Consider the following 26,294-nt stretch of genomic DNA (forward strand, 5'->3'; position numbering starts at 1 on the left):
TCATTCATTTCTCGCCATGGAGAGTGTATTCGCATCAATAAACAGTGAAATATTAAGCGAGTGAAAATTAGTATGGCCACTAGTTAATCAGTAAATGATTTGCTGAACTATCCACAACCGAAAACTCTTAGCATATCAACTACAGTCGCCGACTGATTTTCCGGACACCAAAAATTCGGACATGCTCGATTATTCGGTCAGCTTCGCGGCACCGCCATTCTCACCATAGACCACAATGTATGACTGCCGAAAGTTCGGACACCTTGCAACCTCTCATTCGATTTTTTGGACACTCCTTGAGCTAACTCGATCAAGAGCACCATGCACCGACTCTGACCGGTGCGTGGTTCGACTTGCTGAACGCCTATTTTGTTTTGAACAGAGCCGCCTTGATGCCCCACGAAGTGGCACTACTGCAAATCCCCGCTCATCATCATCGTTTCTGCCCGGTTCGATTGAGTGGCTCGACAGCAGTTCCAGTTTCAGCTTAGTAAGCCATGTCAAGACAATCCAGCAGCCGATTGGTTTCTTCGCGCACGACGCTGCGAGTAGGCCACGTTTTTCATTTGTGCGACTGGTGTCGGCACGGTGGCGTTTGCTTTGTGTGGTGTGTCGAGGTTCCGGCGATCCAACGCGGCATACGGAAACATCGTGTCAAGTGCCCGCGCAGACTGCGCTGGGGAATGCTGGCAAGCGGGTGCCGGGAGGCCTAAGATTTGTCGCCTTCCGATGTGCTCCCTACTGACGCAGAAAATGTTCTTAGACCTGCACAGTGGTTGCAGTGAGATTCCGGACACCGTCTCATTTGACAGTTTCAAAGGTGCTGACACTGCTGTACTGACACGCGCAGAACTCGACGACGGTGAGATCATCAGGTTTCTGCTGCACCGCCGGACGACGACTCTCGAGTAGGAAGACGACGCACCATGTGCTACGCTGCCGTCACATGCGGAGCGTGTACAAGCAGTGACTGCGCTTTCAGCCGCCTATAGTGACCGTACGACCCTCTCCAAGATTCAGGCTTATCTGATTGCGCGTAAACGGAACAGAGCGCGACGGCGCATTCACGATTTGTTCAAGCCTACTGCCGAGCCCGAATAAGTGCGTGGAAATAAAGGATTTCATTTTTTTTTCTTAATCTGCTTTTTCGGACACCTGTTTATTCGGACGTTTCTGCCGTCCCCGTGAGGTCCGAATAAACGGTCGGCGACTGTATAGTACAGGCTCTGGATTAGATCTTTAAATCTTTAACCCTTAAATAGAATTGAGGCATCAAATTCAGTGCATCAAAAACAATGTGTTCGTCTTTGCGAGGTTAATAAAACCAATGTAAGCCACATCCACAATTCGCAGAAATAATCATGGCAGTGGCACGCAAGACATCGCTGTACGATCCACGGGCCTTCACTCCATGCTGAACCAGCTGAATACATTCCGTTCTTTCTCACAGGGTTACGTGCAGGTGGGAATGAACTTTAGCGTTCTGCGCACTGAGAGCCACTATCAAACAGCATCTGCCTAATGTCGGCAGTCACCGATGCAGCAGCCACAGGGGAAGGATCGAGAAGGAAGGGATCCCAAGCCATCCGAGCATCGAGTGGCACGCAGGGAGAGACAGGTGGTGAGGGTGACGAGAAGCAAGGCCGATTGGTTCGCAAAGAAAGTGTTTCAAACCGACACCCAACACCTGCCTGGTTGATTTGCTCCAGACGTACGATGATCGGCCGTTTAAGTGACTTATGTTAAGGGTCATGAAGCCAGGCACATTCACGATTCTTAGTAAAAATGTGCGGATGGTGGCATGACTCATTCATAAAGGCTGGTTTGCTTCTGTGCTGCATCCATTTCTACCTTATCTTGAATAAAAATACATAACTATTTTGATGCTTCTTGGACTGGAGTGGCGCCACGCTGCCGCGCGCCCAGTTTAGTTGCACTGCTTTGCCTCGGAACCCTCGTTTTACTGCGGCCAAGTTTGAAGTGTTCATTATGACAGTGCAGCGCTTTTGAAAATGTTCCATTATATGTGAACGCAGTTTGAATAGGCAGGGTCGAAAAATGATAAATGCAGTGAAATGTGGTCTTTATAACCAAGTATTCATTATACCTGGGATAAATGGGTTCGACTGTGTATAACTATTTCACGATCCCCTTCGAATTTGATATGTCCACGGCTGTACAGGCAAGCAGCAGGCACAATTCAATGATGAGAGAAACTAAAAGCAGAGAAGACCAGCTCACTCTTGAGTGTAGGTGGTGCAGAGACTGCAACAGCAGGCACGGAGTGCGAAATTGTGGTGGTGGTGGTCGTCCCAGAAGTGAAAGTCTGCGACGATGACGACGCCGTAACTGCCATCGGCTGCTGCTGCTCCTGTTTGCTGCTGCTCTCCTGATCGGGAGAGCGGCACTCAGGGCCATTCTGCTGCTTGCGGTTGGCAAGCTCCCGGTTGCGGCGCATCCGCCGGGCAGACGAAGACGAAGGACCCCGGGTGGGCCGGCTCCCAGCCTCGGGGTCCTCCTCAAAGCCCACCAGCTCAATGGTGTCGTGCTGGCTGGTCGGGCCACCCACAAACCACTCGGGCTCTTCCTCTTCCTCGATGCGTTCGTCACGGCCTGAGGATACGTGGTTGGGCAAGAACGGTAAATGAGGCATTGCTATTGTGCAGCAGCAGCTATGTTTAGACTGACCCGCAACAAACACAGGTGGCCTGAAGTTGAAGGCATACTAACACAATATTTCTTACTGTTAATTTCTCGCGTTTAATGGAAGTCAGGGATCGTGGAAACGTAGAAAATACTGGCAAGCCTCAAAGTGTCCTCTATAATTTCATATAACAGCTTTTCCACAGCTGGTTTAGTTTTCTTATCTACCGTGTCGTGGCATGATGCAGGAAGTGGTAAGGTCCGAGAAGGATACTGCAACATTTTGACCCTCGCTCACGTGTCTGCTATGCTGCTACCTTAGCCCTCATGAGTAGTAGCACTGAGGGGACCAAGTGAGCCTCAGTGAATGTCGAAACATCTAAATGTCCTGGTCCCATGCGCACATTACAGAAAGAAGCAACCGATTACAGTTGCTTTCGAAAACATGATTATGATTACTAATTGCTGCCCCACAAAAGCAATTGAGCAATTAATGTTACTTTCCTCCCTACATTTACTAACAGTGCACAAATACAGTAGATATAATGAGCTTGCCTGGCTCTTGCAATGCGTCCTCTCTGCAGCCCTTCACCACCAAGTATCCCTTGTCAAAATTTTATCCGGTAATCTTCCCTCGTTTTCTGGTGAACACATCTGCAGTGACACTGAAAACTCAATATGCGCGCTGGAGAGAAGGGCTGCGTGTACGAACACCTTGCTCAAACGATTGAATCGTAGATGAAAACAAGTTATTCTCATTACTATTATGTTATTCAATGCCATGATGCTCGGGTCTGGGTTCTCAATGAAGCACGGCACTTCATTGTTGCCAAGGGTTGGGGAAGGTGTTCACGAAAGAGCCAGTGGAAAAACTGGAAAATCGCATTGGGCGATTCCCTGGCATCAACATCCGAAGTGGCCACCACTATCAAGTAAAACTTCAATTTGTCGGCTAACATCTGGTGGACCTCTCGGCACCCTTCATTTGTTAGCCGTTTGGACTTAATTGTAATTAATGCCAGCAAACGTTCCTTGGAAAACAAACGTGAATGGAAAAGCTACATTCAGGTGATACAGGCATAGCTGCAGGTCAGGGAAGGAGGTAACCCATGTACATGTCTTCATCCCTTTGGACTGTTCAAAGCTGTCAAAGCTAAGTCGCGCCTGTCAGACCTTCTGTGTAAATTTAACTGGTCACATGTAATCTGTTATTGATAAAAAGTAATTGAATATACAGAAAGCATTACTGAGTAAACAAAGTAATTGTTCAATTACAATATTACCAAAAAATGTGATTGATTACAATGAAACTTAATTCATTACATACAAGTCTGCTCTCGTGTGATCACCTTCAGCATCATGACGAATTGAAACTAGCAGCAGAAAATCTATTAAAGTGTGTAGGGCATGTCAAGGGTTGCCAGTATTTTTTCCAGATTCTTAGAGGTCCAGGACATTCCATTCAACGCAATAAAAATAATCATGAAAATACCATACCAGTAAGAAGGCAGGTATAAAGGACCAGTTTTCTCAGCCAGCCAAGACCAGTTGCTTGATGTCTGATAAAGTGCTACGCTAGCCTGAAGTTGATGCAAAACATGCATGGTTTGCAGATAATTATGCCTTGATGTGTAACAATGCAGTCATCCCCAAGCAGTAGTACTAAGCAGGAGGATTATTAGATCCTTGTAAAAAATGTGGAATTGTTGCTTTTGCACTTTAAATTAATGAGGACAAGAAATTATTATGGTATTTCTTGAAGTATGTATGCAAATGTGTACTGAACACACGTTGAAACTGTAACACGAAATGGCTGTGAGATTTATTGTAAGCCAACGTCCACAGCGATGCCTTTTCTCCCATACAACGCTCACAATTGGCGCAAACAGTGCAACGAAAAGGTTTGCTTCCAAAGCCCTCTGTAGGAATAAGCGGGGCTGTCCACAGCCCGGCTCACTATATTACACGATAAATGCCATCTTCTAAGTTGCATAGTAAATATAACAAGACTGATAACCGTAAGAAGCTAAGAAATAAGAAGTTCACATTGCTTACCTCTTCGCCGGTCACTATAGCGGTTGGAATGTCCTCCCCCGCCGCCGCTCGAGTGGCCAGAGTCATCAAATCGTCGCCCTCCGTAGCCATACTCACGGTCTCTGTTCTCACGATCCCAGTCCCGCTGGTCTCGTAGGATTCGACCGCTACCTATGCGCCGGCTGGGGGGCTCCCTATGAAGTAGCCTGCAAGTGAGGAACAGAAATAAGTTTAACTCGTATGACCTTACCCTACAGCATTTCCTTTGAATCTTTATAGTCTTTCTTATAGTTAGGAGTAGGGGTGTACGCATGCCAAATGTCAGGTTTCGAATCGAATCAAGGAAAAAAGCTGAATATCAATTAAGTTTAACGCCTGCAAATCTTTGGCAAGAAAATATGGTGCTGCACGTGCTCGGGAGACTCTTAGCATTTCATGGCAAGAATGTAGCAAGCCATCAGTAACATGGCACATAGAAATCAAGATATGCAGTACAGTCTACCCTCACAAAGGGAACTCCAAATCAGTATGCCAGCACTGACTTCAGCCTAGTTCTAGTATATCAAGGTCTCGAAATTACTTTTTATCAACAGAATGCGTGTTCAACAGGCTGAAGTGCCTTTTCCCCTCTGAAGTTACTGAATTAGAGGCTCATTGGCATTCAGTAAAAAACAATGTCTACGTTTAAAAGTGGATCTGCATTTATAGCAATCTCATGGCATAGAAAGCTTTGCTTTTCAGTTTTCCTCAAAAATTCAGAAGGGGGCGTTCTCATCTTTACGGCAGGTGGATTATCGCACAGCTAATGTGCACAGCAAACAAAAACTTGGCCCACCCTTAACACGACTCGATCACCACTCCACAATTAGCCATTGTTGGTGCTGTGACGGTTGACCATGGTCAGTGCCGACAACAAGGAACAGGTGTCCTTTCATTGCCAAATTAGACATGATTTGCCATCTGTCAAAAATTCTGAAATAGGGAGGGTCACAGCAAGTTTGTGTGACATACCCCTGCGGGTCATCCTTGGAGCCTGCCTCCGAGGACGGCCGGGGCGGCTGGCTGACGTGGCAGCCCGTGCCGAAGCTGCGCCGCTGGGGGCTCAGCACCAGGTCATCGCGCTCCTCCCGTGCCAGCCGCTCCTTGGGGTCTGTGCTGCTGCGGCGCTTGGGACCCCCAAGGCTGCCAGTGGGCTCTCCCCCCCCTCCTTCAGAGTCCAGCCGCTCCCGCTTGCTGCGCTGCTGCCCTCCTCCCGCCGATGACGACGAAGAGGGGGGAGCAGTGCTGCCCGCTGAGGGCGCGGCAGTCTCCTCGGCGGGGGACACAGACCCGCCTCGCCGCTTGCCCGAAAACCACCGCTCGGGGTCCCACATGCCGGACAGGCTGCACAAGAGCCATCGAGGACATGGTTAATCTTGTGCAAGGACAAAGAAATCCAAAGAGCTGAATTTTGTTGTAACAGCCATAATCAAGCCAAAAAAAAAAAAAAAATGCAGAAGCAATTAACTGTTACAATCAAAATATACAATGAAGAAGGGGAATGAAAGTGGAAGTCAGCCACTGGGAGTAAGGCATGACCTTGCCAACCTTCAAGGTGATGCATCTTGAAAAATGTAAACAGGAGAACTGACAAAGACAAGGGGGCCTTTGCTCTTGTCCCTTCTTGCAATGATTCAGGACAAACAGCATCCAACTTGTGATACCCTTGAATAACATTAAACACTTCCAAAGAGTAAGGAGCTTGCACAAGCAGTTCCACCACATAGTGAAAGCACAGACAATGCAGCCTGAAGCACACTGCCCACAACGGGGCCCTAACAGGTCTGCTTAACTAGTACCACACAACTGCTGGCATTGGCCAGTGTCCACAAACTACTGACAGACGTTCTCTGCCATACAATTCATTCAAAGCACCGTTTGTAGTCTTTTTTCCTTCACATTCAACTGTTCAGCAGAGCAAAAGCATTTGCTACAGCTGCCAGCTGCTTGTAGAAAGGGCTTATGATACCAGACAAAGGAGTCATTCTGCAATAAAGCTTTGTTTGGGGCTAGTTTGTTCATTATGGAAGTATAGGCAGGGCAGCATGAAAAACATGGACAAAGAAGGAAGCTGTAATGGGACGGGCACAACTGTGCTGTGCGCTCCTCACCCAAGGGATCACAAAGCCTGCAAGCTCCCCAGTCTGCCAGCACATGCTAAACGCAGCTTGACATTGGCTTTTAAATACCTATTTACCAACTTCTCAAAAGGTCAATGATCCCCCACAAGAAACAAAGCTTCGCAATTTTCCCTACGATTAGCACCACTGGCTTGCAAATAGTGGAATGAAGTAATGCAGGTAACACATACCTTCAGCACGAAGCACAAAACCACAAAACCAATCGCTCAAGGATTCCACCTTATACAAGTACGGCACAATGTCTTGGAATGCCTATCCACAGGCACACTCAACGTGCAGTAGAAAGCCTTTATAACGAAGCGCTCGGGGCATCCCAAATCATTTGTTAATAGTAATCGAAAAGCTTGCATCTGCCGTCAGACTTAAAACGGCTTTCTGGCTTTGAGTATTGAAGTGCTCTCACTTGTTATAGGCTGGATCCAAGCAGGCAGGACGCTTGTGGTCACCGTTTCGTAACTTGAGCAGCTCTGCCTTGGAGTACTGGTGCCGTGGTGGGCCTGCCTCCTTGGCAGCACCATTTTCGTCTGGTTCTGCCGAGACTTCCTCGGCCGTTCCAGTCTTGCTATCCCCAGAAGTGCTACTGCTGTGGCTGTCGCCTTCCTCCGTGACTCCAGATGGCGCAGTTGTCGCAGCACATTCCACCACAGCTTCTACGCAATTTTCCTCCTCCTCTGCCACCTCTTCCTTGCTGTCACCTTCAACGAACAAGTGGTGAGCGCAAATAAAATGTCTGAAGTATACAAATGCAAAAGCACAGCGATAGAGTCGAGTATTGCTCTTGATGCCCAGAATGGCTGCAGTTTCAAAAACATACTTGCCATATGGGACTTCATTTTAACCAACAGTGACCAGCTCATTCAACAGATAATAAACACAATTATACATGTGAGTAATTAAAAGCTACACATGACTAAAATATAGCATATTGCAGGGCTGTGGATCAATTTTCAGCACCTGCAGTTCCTCTGTGCACCTGATGTTTCTTAAAATATCTGGCCAGTCAAAATATGACTGCTACAAGCCGGAAATTGAGCCCATGACTTACTCAGCATGCATGGCAAACGTCAATAAGCAGGCCACCAGACTGACTCCTGAATTCACAATCCCTGCTAATATTTACCGTGCATTAACCGAGGAAACTGGCCTGTATTCACTGCAAAGAAACTAACCATCCTATTGCCTCCAACGACAAGTCCATGGACTCTCAAACCAAATTTGCTAATGACTGACACAGGCTGACAACTGAAAAAAAAAAAAATGCTAACATGCCCAAAAAATTATTAGCCTGCAATGTGGAGAGAGTGGCGAGACAGTCACATGCAGCTTATCTTGAAGGCTCCGAGATGGGGCATTGCAAGCCTACGATATATTATACATAGGTTTGTTTGCATCAGACACTGAGCTACATTTTCGGTTTTCCACTGTTGAGTGTATGATCAGTTGTGCAGACACCAACATGTGCACTCTTTAGAGTGAAACAAATTTGGAAAGTGCTGAGGACACTGAATGCACTAAGCACACAGCATCACTCCTGCCACCTATGGTCCTGCCAGTGAGCAATCCGGTGCCATGCAACAGCTGCACATTCCCTAAGAAGGCAACAGCTCACAAATATCTAATCAGTTAAGCTGCCAGATTACTTCCAAAGGTCAACTCTGTGAAGGTTACAAGTTGTTAGGTAACATCTCCCCATCCCCCAGATATAAAAGGCAGTGACATCAAGTGAAATGAAACAGTGGTGGCAGCCCAAAATGTGTTCTACCTAAAACATAAATTATGTGTGGTTCTGCTATCGCAAACACCAGAGACCAGTGGAGCTGAGGGAAGGCCAGTAAAGTAGCACAAACCGCACACTTAGCCTAACTTTTGCTGGGCATCCCCTACCTCCGCTGGTCTCTGGTGTTTGTGATAGAGTCACGCAAAATTTTGTTTTCCACTGCAAGAAAGAAGACGACTGAAGTGAGCATGCTGGTTTTTATTGCAGAGCAATGACGTCACACCACCTGCTTCCCCGCGGTGCTGCTCCTTTCCCCCGCTAGGCTCCACCCACCCTCCCTGCGTCACTATGCTGCGCAATGCTATTTTTATACTCTGCTTACACATTCTCAGCTCTCTCCCCCAGCTTGGCGAAGGTGCAGACATCAAGAGAAACCCAGCAATGTTCTAACAGCTCTGCTGTAAAACTACAACATGATCCAATGCTACTCATTCAGATTTTGAATTAAAGGAACAGGAAGAAATTATGTGGCTACGGCACTGGGACTGTTCACACAACCAAAACCTTCGATGCTAACAACCTAATCGTACGCCAGCTTTATCTTGCACGACAACAACCAAACAGAACAAAATGACTATGACCACCTCAGCACTATACTCGCGGACAACTTTCTGTGGCCATGAAAACGACGGCGGCGGAGCTTCTGCACATGTGTTACCACGAAAAGTAGTCCAGCGTTTGACAGCGCTTTTGGTTGCTCGGAACAGAACTGAATCGACGCAGCTTCCACGTGCAACGATTTCAGATTTGCCCACACACGGAAGGAAAAAGCTGCAAAATAAGCGAGCTTTTACATTCAGTGGTCTGTTTTGCCTTCCTTAATTGTTGCTAATAACATGTTTATATTTTCTCTTCCCCAACATAAAGCAGCGTGGATTAAAACTCTCGACTTTTCAGAAGCACTCACATGTGCGCACTTTACCTTTGTTGCTTTCCCTTCATAGCCACAGAAAGTTGTCGACAGGTATAGGTTTAAGACTTCCTGGACGTGACAGCTGCTGTAGCACCTGTTCTTTTTCAAGCACTCAGTTTCAGTGACGTGTATAACAATATATATCATGACAAGACATTTGAAAGTATTTGTTCTTAAAAGTTCAATGACCGCCAACACGTCAAAGGCTGCATAAACAGCTGAAAACACCTTCATTATCAATGCTGCAGCTGCAGGGACTCAAGAAATCGCATGTTGTATGCCAACATGACATTTTCTGTCCATCGACAAAACTCAAGTTTGCCTTGAGTAGCAATTTCACAGAAATGTGGACATAAATGGTTGCATTAGGTTAAGTTGTCACACAAAGGCAATATGCACAGGACTCGACACAACACCACCATTGATATGCAAAAAAAAAAAACAGGAGTTAACTGTTGCCAACAAAATTAGACAGGTAAGCAACACACACCTATACTGGAATTGTGTTCCAAGTATATTAACAGTCGCCTCCGATAAACTACAATTAGACTAGCAATTTATGCCTCGGCACTGCTCTAGGCATCTATTGCATGCATGAGGCATGTTGCATGCAGCACCTTTTGTGCAGTCAAAAGGAACCAACAAGAAGAGTTTAGACAATATTGAAATAAATCTAAGATGTGCATGGAAGCCCTATTTTGTGAAATTCCAGGTGTAATCATTGACTAATTTCTCGCACAAAGGTCCTGAATATTCCATATATTACCTTCCGCACTTAATTTGCAACCTCCGACTCATTTACGAGTTCCATTGCAGTGCACTGTAGTTATTCAACTGCAAAATACTGTTGCACACAACAGTGACAATATAAGAAGTGCATATGTGACGTTTTGCTGTCGGCCTATCAGCAATGCTGAAGGGCCATGGCTAACATGTTGGCTGCAGTAGCATTCTTCGAAGTAAACTGAACATTGTGACCCACGAACGAGTTGCAAAGTATGTTTATAGAGCTAGAGAAGCACTGCTGGCCAGTGGCCCCTGCAGTTGGTGTTTTCAGCAAGTATAGTTGAAGCACTGGGATAATACGTATAATACAGTTATAGAATAGACCACACAATAGATATGACATGCATAGTTTCATGGCACAAGAGCCAGGTCTGGCTAAAGAGTGCCAAGCAAATGATTGTAATTGAGCAATGAAATGCAAAGGGTAGATTTAACATGACTGTAAAGAGGCCTAGAAACAATTTCTGTAAAGTGCGTAAAATGTATTAAAATAATGACTGACTTGTGAGGTGCACTCTAAACATAAGCAATAAACTACGAGGGATCGCATACTAAAATGTGCCAGTGCCAGCAGCACTACTGCTTCACCAGAACTCTTGAAAGGAAGGGCCTGGAGGCACATGTAATTGAGATTTTACCTTTTGTCCAGCATTTAAGCATTACAAACCTCAATTGCGTGAGTGGACACTCACTGCTCAGGCCAACAATTTTCATTTGTTTAGAGCTAGTCTCCAGCAGTTTCAGAAGTGTTAACTCGCGCAGCTCAGCTCCAAATCATACGCATGCACTGGTTGGTTTGCCTTCACCAGGATGTGCTTTGACAGCGAAGAGTACGACTTGGGACAATACTTCTGTTACGACATGAACTGCACTACCTCCTCTAAATTGGTCTGGCATACCCATGACAGACACGTTGAGGCCGCTTGCATATCATCTACATCACAGCACTGAAGCACAGCAGCTGCTAGTGGATAGGTGCATAATGCCGACTGCTTTTAGCAAGCACGCTGAAAAGCGTATGCCCAGAATCAATAGTTTATGCATCACCACAATCGTGGCAATGTGAAGCCGGGAGCTGTGTACACTGACTGAGCTAATAACTTTCATGTTTGATGGCTTGCACAGAGCATAGTGCTCATATGTATTTGGAAAGTAATAGCATGAAATGCACTGGACTACACATCGGCCATCGCTGGATAGCAGATTGATAAATGTGGACCAAAAGAGGCGAAAAGCAGAGGACATGAACACACAGCAAATAGGAGTGAAGAGAACAAGTTGGCTGCCAATCAGACACCTCGGTGACCACGTGTTGTAAAGGTGTTCTAATAGGCAGCATCAGCCAGTGAACAGCACTTCTCCAGCCAATGCAGGTACAAAAAAATTTCAAAACAAGGTTTCCTACATTCTTTCTGTGTGCCCTCATTCACATAAGGAGAAGTGTCAAAAACAGTCTGCTAGCCCTGCACCTCAAAGTTGAATAAGCGTCGTCTTCAGCAGTACAACGAACAATCTATGCATTTGCAACAGCACTTCAAGAAATCTACTGGATGACTACTTTCTCATAGCACTTAATTTTCATACGCAGGGTGCCACTAGGTAGATGTCTAATTATTTTTATTCCATGCGAAGTCCATGGCTGCAAGACGTTTGAGTAGCACATTGCAGAGAACAGAAAGCAGTACCATCTTATATGTCTGAAAACAACGGCGCGTAGCAACAGCAGCTTTAAACAGCGCATTTAAAGCTGCTGTTTACAAGATGTACTAACCAGCCCAAATGAACACGCTGTAATGGTGTTAGCTGTGTGGGTCGCCTATAGCCAATGTTACAGACAGTGCACAGGTATTCGCATGGGGTTCTGCGGGTCAGTACTGGTCCATAACAATTCCTCCCACTTAACAAGAGGCCCAAACTTATGGACAAATAGAAGGCGCAGGAATATGGATCTTTTCTAAAATGAATAGGAATACCTGCCATAAGTGGCCAGTAAACCACTATGCAGAAAATGCACTAACAAGCACATTTTGTAACAGGATGATATTGGTAGTAATTGGCTATCTTAAAATAACAAATGTGCCTTTCCACTGCATGTCCCTGCCACAAACTATACCAAATAGCCACGTAGCTCTTGTGCTTCCTGAAACAGGTTCTGCAATTAAAGTGCCTAAAAGGAATGGTTGATGTGGTTTGGCAAAGGTCATTTCTGTAATACCAGAAAATGTGCTTAAACAAAAGGGATTTAAGTTCCTGCATGCAAGTCCTCATGGCAAGCTTTGGATAGCAAATCCTCGGGACTACTTTAACAGTTCATTGATGTGCTGGCTTAACAAATAAAGGTTACACAAATATAAAACCAAAAACCGCTTAAAATGGAAATAGTCCAAACATGTGAAAATACATGTCCAGCATTCTTGGAAGCAGTCATCCAGCCATTTGAGGTAAGACGTTCTCAGAATAAATGAAGTGAAAGCACTAATTGACATACAGAAACAGAGCAAGCACCCAGAATACCTTCCAACTCCTTTCACTAGAACACTTCACAGATATTGACAGTTGCAGCAAGTCTAATCAGAAGTGTTTCAACGTGTATGCGACCCATTTTGAAGTTATTTTAATCAATGCTTTTGATGCACTATTTTTGCATGCACTATTGTGCACAGAGTGCCTGAAGGTAATATTGCAGATGCTACAAATACTGCAGTGTATAAGCCGCACACTGCATTGCAAACACATATGTGCAACCTTATAATATTTGCAACACGTGAGAACCAACACGCAGTGACCCAATGCAAAAGGAATAACCACAATTGGAGTCTTAGGTCAAGAGCCATTCTACGTATGTAGCACATTGCTAATCTGTTTTGAGACTGCTCAAATAGTCCCAAGAGCACATTTATTAACCAAATTATGAGGCAAATACTAAAGCAATGTTGGCCCAAAAGCACTGTATTTTAATATCTATGTGCTCGCAAATGAAAAGCAATATACAATGCCTATTCTGGAATTTGATGGCCCTGGAGTAAAAAGAGCCCAAAGAGTAAAATTAGGAGGTTATATTAAGGCCCAAGTACAAAGCAATATTAGTAATAAAATTGTTATACCTGCACAATAATGCGCTGTACTGAATGCCAACATAGTATGTTGATTCCTGCAGAAGCTTATGACTAAGCATGCCCATATTCATGCGGCATGATCATACGTGCACACTAGGTCACAGAAGAATGCAAATCCAGTAAGAATCTAATTTCCCAGCCATGTTCACAGTTGCAACTATCTAAATGCTGCACAGTTCATTTACAAGTTACCCATTCAAAAGCTTTTCAGTACCTTCGAAGACCTTTCTAATGGACTGAACTAATCAACCCTTTTAGATGCAGATTAATTATGTTGATTAAAACTTACTTTCACCGCATTTCTTACTTCTTCAGAATCGCAAAAAGCATATAGCTCCAGAAAAGATTAAGAATTTTGAATATTTTAGTAGGTTTTGTCAGGTCTACAGAATGTGGGCTTCATGCGAAAGCTTATTACAGGAATATCAAATATGAAAACTGAACTATTTCATGTCTAGCAGGCTTGAAAACCACCTATCCACCTACTTAAAAGTAATGCCTGGTGCAGAACATTGAAAAACAAGCTGCTACATACAAAGACGTATGGACGCAGAGAAAAATCACCGAACTGCCCAACTTCTCACTCGTTTTACTAAAACATTCTGTGCTTGTTATTCAAATTTGCAAGACTTTTCCTATCAGAAGTGTTTCAAGATGTATGGAACACAACTTAAATATTTTAACTTTCATTAATGCTTTTGCTGTTGACACAATGTCTTGGTGTACACAATTCTGTACACAGCACCTGAAAGAGTTAATATAGTGCAATACATAGGATGAAAGCAAGACTAAACTTGAGTGCTAACTTGTAACTGAATTTACTGTACTTATAGAATGACAACCAAGTTCAATCGGCTGTCTGCCAGCTATACCACTGACAAATTTGATGCTCTGGTTTAGCTGCGGCTTTAGTCTTTCCTGTCACACCGCCTGCAGGTCTAGGCATCCAACTGAAAATAACCTGCCAATATTGCTGCAATAGTAATCTTCACAATGCAACAGTGACAAAAATAAATCCAAGCAATAAGGTTGGATATATGCATGCACTACTGACAGAGCGAGGATTTCCCAGGGTATGTTTAGTAGCAAGTTAGCACCGATGCTCTTTCATATTGTTCTCTGTCCTGTGTATAGTGCTATTTTATCCTGGATGATAGACCAACTAGCATGCCTTTCCAAATTAAAAACCAGCTTGAAGCAAGAAGATTACAGGCTTAATTAAAGCAAAGGAAATGGTGCTTCTGTTTGCATCCATTTGTCCATCACACTTATTTAATGAACAATTACATGTAGTAATTGCAATTTTAATGCCATGTGCAGTGCCAGTACTAGAGTCACCAGCACTAATTAGTCACTTGCAAGACTAGAAATTATTCAGAGATACAGTGGATCATGCTACAACATAGCTTCTGCTTTGTGTTCAAGTAGAAACCATGTTGCAGCGCAACCAAATGTGAAGACCGAGAAGCAAGATTCCAAAAACGAAGTTCAATGGAGGCAAGTAATGGACTAGTATATGGGCTGTGGCAGGAAAAAGATAAGGCAGCAAAGTCAAGAAAGCACACTGTAAATGACATGGTCAGAGGACTCGCAAACCGTATTTACAGACGCGCAAAGTAATGGACCCAACATGACGCAAGGCGCCTCGCATAACAATAGCCAAAATCTCCACGCTCAATATTTAGTTTCGCGAAAAGTTGAACGAAGATAACGGGTACACCATTGAACGCACGCTAATAGCGGATACTAGCGCGCCTAAGGAGCTACTGCAATGCGAACGACCCAAACAACGCGACGCCGAAACGAAAAGGCACGTCAGGGATCGAGACGTTCTCATTACCGAGCGAGCCTGTCACTCAAACGGAGGTGTTTTGGAAACGCACTTTCGCGCCGCCGCAGAGCGCAACTAGGGCACCGTTTGTTTTCCTCGGTTACAAACGTTAATTACACATGCATCAATAGACTGCGCTAGGTTCCACTTGCCGGCGAAAAGCCTTGGCGCGCGCCCGACGTCGCAAGAAAACGTCGAATTTGTAAAAACAAAAGCTAGTCATTTCGACATCCGTGACGTCGCGGCGGTCGCTAGCTCCGAGTCTGCGGCCGACGACACGCAAGGGAGAGAGTGAAGCAGACATAAGGTGGCAGTTTCCTTTGACTTTTCTTTTTCTACCGATTCACACTCCTTGCGACGGCCCGCACGGAGGCACGAAAACCCGGAAGGGTGATGAAAAAACGACGACAACTGCCGCGGGGCCCGCAAAAGTTTAGCGCGAACCCGTGACAGCCGTGCAGTGTCAGTAATGGGGCAGTCGAGCCGTGCGAAACTGCAAGTCCAAAAACGGGCACACCGAATACGACCGGGGCACGTCTCGCCCCGCAAGCGGGTCGTGCAGTCGACGCTCAACTGGTGGGGAGGGCCACGGTCGGCATGTTCACGCTTTCGAAAGAGGCCGAACAACATGCGTAACCTAACTGCCACTCCGCTGTGCGCAAACACGAAAAGATGCCGCACTCTCCAAACAATAGTAGCCAGTAGTCGAATGAAAAAATTTCGGTGGCAGCAGCTGCTGCAACCGCTTGCGAACCCAGGCTAGGCATGCAACACAACACCGGTTGTAGGCGCCTTTTTTTTTCTTTTTTCCTCTTTTCCTTTGGACGCGACGGCGGCTTGGAAAGGAAGCTAAACAGGGATAGCTCTCCCACTAATGCCACACGAGCACACAAAAGGACGCGGCGCCGAAACCGATAACTGTGTCATCGAATGCGCCCCGAATGCAGCAGGGGCTCCAAATAACTGTGCCGAGAAAAACAAACTAGTCGAAGGATGCCCGAGCGGCTGCCGCTCCATCCGGAGTCAGGGACATTTTGCTCTGTCGGAGCAGGAGCCGAGCTACTCGGTCGTGTTTTGTTGCTGGTTCGGTTCGGGCCGTCTTGTCTCGAGCATGCGTACTGTCAGCCGAGAATAAACGACGAATGGAGGGGGGGCCCCGTATCTGCCCCCGTTAGGCCGGTGCTGGGGCCCGAACCGGCGAACGTAAACCGCAAACAACTCGGCATTGTGGGGGTCTAGGGAAGCGAGGGGGTGCTGCGGTACCCCCACCAGTCACCTGATGTAACGCCGAAAGCAACAAAGTGGCTCTCTCGCCGCAGCGGGCGTCACGAACCCAGCGTGGGCAACTGCTACGCAAGCACTAGTTTCGCGGTTGACAATGCAAACTCGCGCGGCCAACGTCGGCAGCGGCTCCTGCAGCTTACCGTTGTTCAAAGCTTCTTCGCCGCTGCCGTCACGCTGAACCATGGCCATGTCCTCGCAGCGCCGTAAAGAAGCTTGCAGTCGTAGCTCTGTCCGCAGGCAACGGTCTTCGCTCCGTGTTGAAATAAATGTCTGACGCGTGAATGCTGTTTGTATTTACAGGGAGGGCTTTAGGTCGGCTATATACACTGTACAGAAACCTCGTGCAGGTTACAGGGACTACACACGAACCATCACTAAAAGACACAACAAAGTAAAGCACACAAAATTCCCAACTGACGCAAAAATAGAAATGTCGAGGCAGACGAGGTCCCGGATGCTGCTGACCTCACAGGCACAGATGGAATAAAGCGCGCCGCATGTGCGCTCCCGATTAAATGCGCTCGCCGCTAGAGCTGGACGCTCGTTTCGGCAAAAAGAGGCGCTGGCTGCACATAAAAACGTATGCCAGAAACGTTTTTATTTCTGATAACGTATGATAGTGCAGCAGAACTGAATGCATAAATATTTGCTTGCAGGTGATCAATGCCCAAGGAACTCAGAGAGAGTTTTGTGATCTGCGTGAGAGAAGGAAAGGCAAGCGCGTAAAAATGGCGGAAAAACGAAAGCACGACAGTGAGGATGAGCCTGTAGATGAAAATTCCGACGACGATGTCATCGGTCCGCTGCCGTCTGAGGCTGCGAAACCGAAAAAGGCAAGGTTTCTTCCTTTCGAACGCGTCTACCTTGACAACCTCCCGTGCGCGGAAGCATACGAGAAGAGCTACATGCACCGAGACATCGTTACGCACGTGATCGTCACCAAGACTGAATTTGTGATCACAGCTAGCTGCGATGGTCATCTAAAGTTCTGGAAGAAGACAGAGGACGGCATCGAGTTTGTGAAACACTTCCGGACTCACCTGGGCAATGTCCAGGACATTGCGACCAATTCAACGGGCCTATTCCTGTGCTCTGTGTCAAACGACAAGTCGCTCAAAGTGTTCGACGTGGTCAATTTCGATCTTATCAACATGATGAAATTGCCCTACGTGCCCGGTCGATGCGAGTGGGTCTTCGGCTCGGGTGACGCGATCTCGGCGGTAGCCGTTTCAGATGCCGACACAGGGAAGATTTACGTCTACGACGGAAAAGGCGACGAAAAAACTCTGCATGTTCTCGAGTCTTTGCACAAAGCTCCGCTGTGCGCGCTCAGGTACAACGCGAAGCTGGAAACTGTCGTGTCCGTCGACAAGAAGGGAATCCTCGAATATTGGTCTGGTCAGAGGGGCGAATTCAAGTTCCCCAAGTGCGTCCGCTTCGAGTCCAAGCTGGACACGGATTTGTACGAGTTCGTCAAGGCAAAGTCCTATCCTACGGGCCTGTGCTTCTCGCCCGATGGCTTGCACTTCGCCACTATCGCCACAGACCGCAAGGTGCGCGTGTTTCGATTTCTGACCGGAAAGCTCACACTTGTGCTGGACGAAACTCTGCAGCAGCTCTCGGAGTTGCAGCAGATGCAGCAGCAGCTGCCGGACATGGAGTTCGGCCGGCGCATGGCCGGGGACCGTGACCTCGAGAAGTCCGAAGCGTTTCACTACTGCAACCTGACTTACGACGACACAGGTCACTTCCTGGTGTACGCCACACTGCTTGGCATCAAGATCGTCAACCTGCGCACCACCGTTTGTTCGCGCCTTCTGGGCAAGAACGACAACATAAGGCCCTTGCATGTCGCGCTCTACCAAGGCGTGCCCGGGGCGAACAAGCAGATCACGTCGATGGAGACGCACGCGTCCGACAACCCGACGCTACAGTCGTTAGAGGCCGACCCCATGTTGGTGTGCACGGCGTTTCGCAAGAACCGATTCTACCTCTTCTCCAGGCGAGAACCCGACGAGGGCAAGACGGAGGAGCGAGACGTGTTCAACGAACGGCCCTCTAAAGAAGACATCCTTTCGGCGACCGAGTCGTCGGCCCAACAGCGGCTCTTCCCGACGGCGATCATCCACACGTCCATGGGCGACATTCACGCCCAGCTGTTCACTAAAGAGTGTCCGCGCACGGCGGAGAACTTCTGCGTGCATGCCAAGGAGGGCTACTACAATGGACACATCTTTCATCGAGTTATCAAGGGTTTTATGGTGCAGACGGGCGACCCTACGGGAACGGGCACCGGTGGAGAGTCCATATGGGGCGGCAACTTCGAGGACGAGTTCCACCCGACGCTGAAACATGACAGGCCGTACACGCTGAGCATGGCCAATGCTGGGCCCAACACTAATGGTGTGCAGTTTGTAGGCCCTCAAGCTTTGCATTTTATTGCAATAGCAATTGTGTGGACTCTGCAACTTGTAGTCGTGGGGCTCCGCATATATTTAGGTGTATGTGTGCTACATGCCACGCTATGCTGTATATGCAGGTTATAATGCTACGCTATTCTGAGTGAGTGAGTTAGAACTTTATTTAGGTCCTGAGGGGAAATCAATCCGGCGGCTCCACCCAGATCGGGGCCAGTAGACAGAGTCTTTCGGCAACGACCCGGGCCCTCTGGACAGTCTTGAGCTGAGCGATGAGCTCATAAGCACACTATTCTATCACTCAAGTTGCTCATACCAAATCTTACATTCATGACTAAATTATTCCTCAGAATTTTGAGAATGGCAGCCAACAAACAAATGTCATTAAATAAAACACTCACTGTGCATGTCTTTTATCGTAAATATTTTCAGATTATTAAATATTAAACGTGCAAAACAATAGAGTTTGAACCTGAAAGTCATACAATTTTACTGGTGCAGCTTTTCAGGGGCAGTGTAGTGGTGTCTGTGTGATGTCATTGCAAGCCCTACAAAGCATAGTAAAGCATTTAAGAGTGCCAGAAATGTTGCACTTTCTATCGCAGTCGGTGCTTTGCCCTTTGTGCGAAAATGACAGGTTATTTATATTTTTTTTCTCATTGTTTACTTGACAGATCTGCCACACCATTTGCCTCGTAGTCTATAGCCAGTGATAGGCCAAGTATGCAGGAAAGGAAAAAGCAAGCTACACTCGCTCCACATACCTCCATACTCTCGTAAAATGTTCCCTCATGCATAAAGATGAAGCACCCCAATGTTTCAACCACAGTGGTCATTCCGCAGTCTACCAGAATGGAAAGGAGAGGGTGAATTAAAGTAATCCAGTGGCAGATGTACTATATGTTATATGTGACCTCCTCGAGAGGCAGGTACAGATAAAAAACGAGTTCCTCTTTTTCTTTCTTCAGACATGGTGTTCTGAAAAAAGCACCTCTCGATACATTTCAAGCCAAGCTCTTTAACATAGCGCAATTCTCCCATCCTCTCTCTCCCCAATTTATCACTTTGAAATGCAGCATGCTCAGCCATAAGGTGACTGAACTCTGCGGGAAAGCCAACTTCTCAGTGGCAAAAGGCACAGGTTTGCGAGTTGTAAGAGTGCAACTCAGCACAGCAAAGGGAAATGAGTAATTGCAATGTGAATTGTACTTCTTGTTTCCGAGTCATCAAAAGCAGCCCCATGCGCCATATTCATGCAAATACCCTATACATATGCCTTGGACAATCATTTTTACACCATCACCTAACAAGACCTTTCTTTGCTCAGGTTCGCAGTTCTTCATCACAGTGATCCCTGCTCCTTGGCTGGACAACAAGCACACAGTGTTTGGCCGAGTTACCCGTGGCATGGAGGTGGTGCAGAACATCAGCATTGTACGGACAAGCCCCAAGACTGACAAACCTTACGATGACGTGCGCATCATCAGCATAACATTGCGGTGACGCTCCACACTGTGTTTCATCCACATCCTTGTTGACTCGCAACATTGCATCATCATCAGCATTACAGTGTACATAGTGACCATTACATGAACTGTGGTGCTTGTATAATGAAAAGTGGAAGTGCATTTGTTTGTTAAATGACGTAATAAGGATTAAAATCATTTCCAATGCATACAGTGTCATCATCACTGCCTTGGAGTAGTTTACACTCACTTTCACAAAAAGTTATCAAAAAGCAAATGTGGGAAAGAGCTTTATCATGCAAGATTGCAATTCTTCACTGTGTCTGCTTTATTCGTCTCCTATCCTTTGCAATGCTACGACTGAGACACCTCAAGGAAAATTTTAACAAATTACATGACTGCGCACACAAGTCCCTAGCCAAAGTTGCACCATTCCAAGCTTTCAATTTGTCCCTTAGAGATGCATGGTTCAACAGTGGAGCCCACATTTCAACACAGGGACATGACTTGCCTTCATCTTCTTGTTGAGACATTAGCTCCAGCCCAAGATGCCTCTCATTCGATTGCTGTTCTACCCCAGTCACACAAGGAACTTTTGATGAGCCTGACTGGGGTTGAATTTCTCAATCGTGAATGATTTCTCAATCGTGAAAGGAGCCAATCCACTCTGGAGCCAAGTGCCTCGAGTATAATGCTGAGTGGGGTAATCATCACTTTGTCTCAATTTTCTTGTGAACCTCTGTTTTATATGGAAACATATGGGTTATATCGGTGGAATTTCGGCAAGTTGAAAAGATGGGAGTAAAGAAGGAAATGACAAGACAGAGCTAGCTATCAAATGACTTTTTATTCAACGGGAGGAAACTCTATAAGACAATACGCAACATTGGTGGCGATAAACAAATGCACAAAGCATAAAAAAAAAGAGACGCACCACCGCAGTTTCAAGGCTATGATAAAACCTAGAAACGATATTTCTTTCTTTGACAGGGCAACATTCGACTGGCTTACGCAGGCCTCGGCTTCTTTGTCTATAGGATCCGCCTCAACAAGCTGAGTCCTGTATAAGCTAGCCAAGTATTACCCTGTCAAGGAAATACTGTTTCTAGTCATATTGCAGCCCTGAAGCTGCAGTGATGTTTTTGTTGATGCTTTCTGCATTAGTATGCTTTGCTTGGTGCTCTGCATCAAGCAGCATCAAACAGAGAGGTAAAAATTCAGTTGATAGTCAGTGCTGCTTTGCCTTTCCCTTCTTCACATCCTGTCCTTTTACGCTGTTTCGAGAATGAACTTGCCCAACTTTAAATAATAGTACAGTGATTAAGAAGGCTGTGAAGAGTGCAGTATTTTTTAATGGCTCGCGAAGTGTAAAATCCAGCAGCGTCCCCGGAGATGGTACAAAAAGTCCTGTGGTCACAGCCAATAGAGGGCAGGTTGCGGGTAGCCTGCCTCTTCGAGACGGTCAATCTGCTTCAGAAAACTCACCGCAGCTCAATGGGGACAGGACTTCTTAAAAACATTCAGCAGGCACATGTTAGCAATGCTGCGTTTTACTAGCTTAGAGTGAGAGGAACTGAAAGGTAGCAGAGGTTTACTAGCCCGAGGTTTATACTGTCAACAGACGTGGTTACTTGCTAAAAACAATCTAAGATCTAAAAACCTGATGGAGGAATGTACCGAAAGTTCGTGGGTCACTTCAATGGGAGATAAAATCTGCCTGAAGGTTGTCAATGTTTGACTAACGACCAAGTCGGCGTCACTGTAATTCTTATCTATGAAACTTAGGAAGTCGTCAATGAATCTAAAAACTTTGACTACGCCATTACCTTCGAGACTGCTAGAAATGGTTCTGCCGGCACGAGCTAAAAAATAAGTCACTCAGGATCGGAGCTAAACAAGAACCTATGCAAACGCCGCTCTTTCGCAGGTACAAACAACTGTCCCATTCAATATAGGTGGAAGCCAGGTAAAGTTCTAGCATAGCCAAGAATTTGTCTTCCGGAATACCAGCTTCATTCTGAAAAGGCAGGGAGCCAAAACTGTCAATGCCTTTCTGGACGCAATGAAGCAATTCTGCTTTTGGCATGCTATAATATAGATCTTTGAGATCTACAGAAAAGGCCTCTAATTCTGGTACTTGCTGCCTAGACAAGTATTCAACTACTTGTGCAGAATCCTTTACCAGGTAAGGGTCGTCTACTGTTAGAAGCTTCAGCTTTTCTAACAGAAATGCAGCTAAACACTTCTGCCATGTATTGTGCTCAGACGCAATTACTCTTAAAGGGCAGTTATCTTTATGGGTCTTGGCGCTGAAGAAGGCCTAAGAGAAGGTGTAGTTTCAGCAAATAGTCACCGATTCTGGACAAACAGCTGCACTGTGGGATACTGCTGTAGCTGCGATCCTTCAGAGAGACAGCAGTGTCGACGGGCCACAAAATAACCAGTTTGGTGAAAGACTTCTGTTGTCAAAGAAAGGGCCCGTATAGGAATTTTGATATGCCAGTTGTCCATTTAGCAGCCATTCATGGCCGTCAGCAACAGAAGATTTAAAAAATCAAGGGCACTTAGGTATACCAATGTTGATGAATGCGAGAGCATTGCAACGTCTCTCCAATGACACCTCTGTCTCATTTGCATACTTGCGTGGACGTCCAAAGGAGCTCGGCGCAGCTTCTAACTGAGAAGTTGAACTCAAAGGTTCGTCTATCAGAGCGCGCAACACAACTCACTGAAATCACTGCACTGACTGGGAGAGCTGCTACGCGCAACGCTATATCTAGACCGGCCACACAGTTGCCGCTTCCCGGCACCTGCCGCTTATGCAACCGTAATCTTTACTCGGAAATGCTTGCAGTGAACGCTATGCATGAAGATGAGCCTTCTGGTTCATTTTTTCTTTCCCCCGCACGGCCGGCACTGCTGGTGTGCGGAGGTCAGCACCATCTGGTGGTGCTTCAAGGAACCCAGTGCCCACCTGTTTTAGTTTCCGTAGCGGAAACAATCCGGAAGAAGTCACGAACTCACCCACCGGACCAGGAGTCACCCCGTGAAAAAGAAAAGGTAGCTGTCATACCCTACATACACAGCATGTTGCATAATTTAAAAAAGATTGCAAAGCGAGCCAACGTAAATGTCGTGTTTTCAGCCCCGTGCAAGCTCTCTAAGCTATGCAGAATGAGTAACCCTTTTTCCCGCAAGGCACCGGCCTGTGTCACCAAACACGATAACAAATATGTAGACTGTCAGGCAGGAGTCGTTTATGAGATTCCTTTAGATTGTGGTAGAAAGTATGTGGGCCAAACAGAGCAGTGCCTGAATGACAGGCTGAGGCAACACAATAACAAAGTCAACAACGTGAGGGAGGGCCACCTGGCAATTCATTGTAGAAATTGCAAATGTAAGCCAGATTTCCACGCCTACGCTGTGGCTGCCAGAAGCCATGACAAATGGGTTCAATTAATAATTGAGGCCAAAAGGATCATTGAAGCAGGTGATAAGTGCGTAAATGTTGCATCGATATCCCTATCATGCAAAGAACTGCTTTACCTGAACGCAAATGCGCACTGAGAAACTGTGATTGCGCTCCAAGTATAAATCAGTGGCGTTCTTTCCTGATTAAACATTGTTGGAAGTGGCGCCCTGTGTGTGTGTGTTCCTTCTTCGTCCACCGTCGTTTTAGCGCCTTCACTTCAGATCATTCTAGTTACAGTGATACGCAGTAGCCACCATCTTTCAGCATTTGTTCTGCACCAAGACACAACATGTAGTGAAAAGAAAATTATTATTAAACAAACACATCTCTAGCACCAACAAGCTTTCGCCCCAAAATATGGATGGAGATACATCATCCACGTATTAGCACAGAAGATGAAGCCTGCACTCTGCTGGTGATCCCAGAGGCCATGCTCTACCGAGTGCGAATGTCCTTGCGTGATTCAGAACCTCACAGAGAGAAGAGTGCCGCACTCAAACACATAATGCAAACAAAGTGGCTGAATAAAAGGCTTCAGTGCAATAATATGCAATAAAATTGGCTCAATAGAGTTTCCTTCAAGATCAAATGCAGTGTAGTTATTTATTCATCATCACTGGTTGACATTCATGTACCAATTACAGTTTTAAACAGGATCACATTAGGTATCATCAGGTGCCGGTCCTGTATTATTGTATCAACCATTTGACCAGTGGCGCCCGCGATACAGTTTCTATTTTATGCCTTGGGCTCCATTCGGGGCAGTGGTGAAACTTTGTTGCATCAAAATCATGCTTGGACACTTCATTATAATGGTGCTAAATATACATAGCATTATATGAATATCAAATTATGAAACAAACAATTCACTACATTGAGTATTTCGTTATATTGATAAGTTTGTTACATAGAGGTTGAACTGCAGTCACAAGAGTCATGTCCTACGTTTGCAGAACACTCAGCTTACGAAGGTTTTATTTTCAGTAAATGTGATGCCTTAGACATTTCAAAGCACTAATCTATTGCTTTTGCTTGACTCGATTCACTTTAATTGTTGTATATTACGGCTTCCATAATGTGATTACAGTAACCTGTACGTCTCAATATGCCACACAATAAATTCAGACTCCGAAGGTTACTTGATATACAAAGACGTTCTTTATTTTGTAGCAAGTTATGTTGGAATACAAGCTACAGTGTAAGTTAAGCATGGTGCACAGCAGGCTGCAACATCATATTTTTCAAAGAAACCCAGCATTTTTTTTTCAAACAGCCAAACTGCTTCAAAACTCGAAGAAAGCAGCCTAAGGCAGTGAAACGCAGTCATCCAAAGTCACACTTTTATAACTGTCATCATATTACATATGTACAGCAAAGTAATACTACACCGGGATCTGGAAGGTTCCCCGAAGAAGTGGCCTCGAGAATAAGAAAAACAAAGAATTGCAGCTCCATACCACCTTCATTCCCTGAAAAGCACAATACAAAAAAAAAAAGAAAGTCCTTCGACGGTAAGGTCTTTGATCGGGACATGTTAAAGCCTTTTTTTGATTAGTTTCTCGAACCGTCGGATGCGGCTTGACTCGTGTTCTGGCGTGGTTGTCGTCACTATGGCAAGTGCCGACAGCAGCTGAGCCGCTGTGCCTCCTTCTGAAGCCGCAGCTGAGGATGAGGCTGCCGTGGGGATCCGTGTGCGGAACACTTCTGTCAGCACGTTTTGCTCACTCCGTTTAAGACCCTGCACGAAAATGAGACCGGGGAAAAAAAAAAGAGAGAGAATTGTCTCGAGGTTTCGTTGAAGTGAGTCCAGAGTACCGTATCTTCTGGACTACAGCTCGTGGACAACATGAATTCAAATGCTAGGCAAACTGATGCATCATGCAGGCTATCTGCATCCGTGGAGCACAGGGGCCCTGTGCTTTCAAAAATCGCTCTTTCCAACCACGGAAGAAAACAGAAAGTGGGACATTACACACGTGTGGTGTCCTTGTTCCTGCGTTTTTTGTCTTTTTGCGCTAAGAAAAGGTTACGCACGGCAGTGAAGTGATACAATGGCTGGATCTCTCCTTTCTGTGTGCGGGCCGTGGCTCGGATTCTCGTTGTAAACACAACGCCTTTATGAAGGAGAATGCCTGCGCTCTGCACGAGCTGCTTACTGCACCAAATAGTAAGCAGCTAGGAAAAGCTTGACAGCCACTAGATCCAGCGGTCGGCAGCTGAAAGAGCTACAAATGCCAAGCCATAGCCACGGTAAAGTGAAGAAAGGAAAAAAAAATAAAAAAGCCTCAAGGTGGCACTTGTAGTTGCAGCTTGCATCTGTAGCGCCCCTAGCAGTCACATAGTGTCGATACCACAAGCAGTCATTGTAGATCACA

The 26,294-nt window shown here is 46.0% G+C and overlaps 3 protein-coding genes across 8 annotated transcripts in view; 1 reads left to right on the plus strand and 2 right to left on the minus strand.

The window, feature by feature from the left end:
• LOC142576033 (uncharacterized) overlaps positions 1–17,055 on the minus strand; it is a 69,552-nt gene extending 52,497 nt beyond the window's left edge. For 3 of the 4 annotated variants that reach the window (XM_075685924.1, XM_075685923.1, XM_075685922.1), the window contains exons 1-5: positions 16,705–17,054; positions 7,261–7,552; positions 5,689–6,060; positions 4,699–4,883; positions 2,242–2,613 (exon numbers count right to left, since the gene is read on the minus strand). In XM_075685924.1, coding sequence (XP_075542039.1) covers positions 2,242–2,613; positions 4,699–4,883; positions 5,689–6,060; positions 7,261–7,552; positions 16,705–16,753 — 1,270 coding nt within the window. In that variant the 5' untranslated portion in view covers positions 16,754–17,054. Of the gene's footprint in view, positions 1–2,241; positions 2,614–4,698; positions 4,884–5,688; positions 6,061–7,260; positions 7,553–16,704 lie in introns of all 4 variants that reach the window. The other variant, XM_075685921.1, reaches the window with a different exon arrangement.
• A 35-nt stretch (positions 17,056–17,090) lies between these two features.
• On the plus strand, positions 17,091–20,650 carry LOC142576035 (peptidylprolyl isomerase domain and WD repeat-containing protein 1). Of its 2 annotated transcripts, none has more exons than XM_075685926.1 (2): positions 17,091–18,978; positions 20,309–20,474. In XM_075685926.1, exons 1-2 carry the CDS (start codon positions 17,293–17,295, stop codon positions 20,330–20,332), a joined length of 1,710 nt encoding a protein of 569 aa, XP_075542041.1. In that variant the 5' UTR covers positions 17,091–17,292; the 3' UTR covers positions 20,333–20,474. The 2 variants fall into 2 exon arrangements, with proteins under 2 accessions (XP_075542041.1, XP_075542040.1); XM_075685925.1 differs by having other exon boundaries at positions 17,095–18,967; positions 20,309–20,650.
• Positions 20,651–25,245: 4,595 nt separating this feature from the next.
• Vps53 (vacuolar protein sorting 53) overlaps positions 25,246–26,294 on the minus strand; it is a 46,136-nt gene continuing 45,087 nt past the window's right edge. For both annotated transcript variants that reach the window (XM_075685927.1, XM_075685929.1), the window contains one exon: positions 25,246–25,657. In XM_075685927.1, the coding sequence (XP_075542042.1) occupies positions 25,454–25,657 (204 nt within the window). In that variant the 3' untranslated portion in view covers positions 25,246–25,453. The remainder of the gene's footprint in view (positions 25,658–26,294) is intronic.

The sequence above is a fragment of the Dermacentor variabilis genome, chromosome 3 (genome assembly GCF_050947875.1).
Source record: "Dermacentor variabilis isolate Ectoservices chromosome 3, ASM5094787v1, whole genome shotgun sequence".
Taxonomy (NCBI): Eukaryota; Metazoa; Arthropoda; class Arachnida; order Ixodida; family Ixodidae; genus Dermacentor; species Dermacentor variabilis.

Bases quoted from the DNA above. Each gene is read 5' to 3' on its own strand.
- LOC142576035 (XM_075685925.1), top strand. From the start codon at position 17,293: ATGGCGGAAAAACGAAAGCACGACAGTGAGGATGAGCCTGTAGATGAA. The intron at 18,968-20,308 runs GTGTGCAGTTTG...TTCTTTGCTCAG, and splicing joins TGCTGGGCCCAACACTAATG to GTTCGCAGTTCTTCATCACA.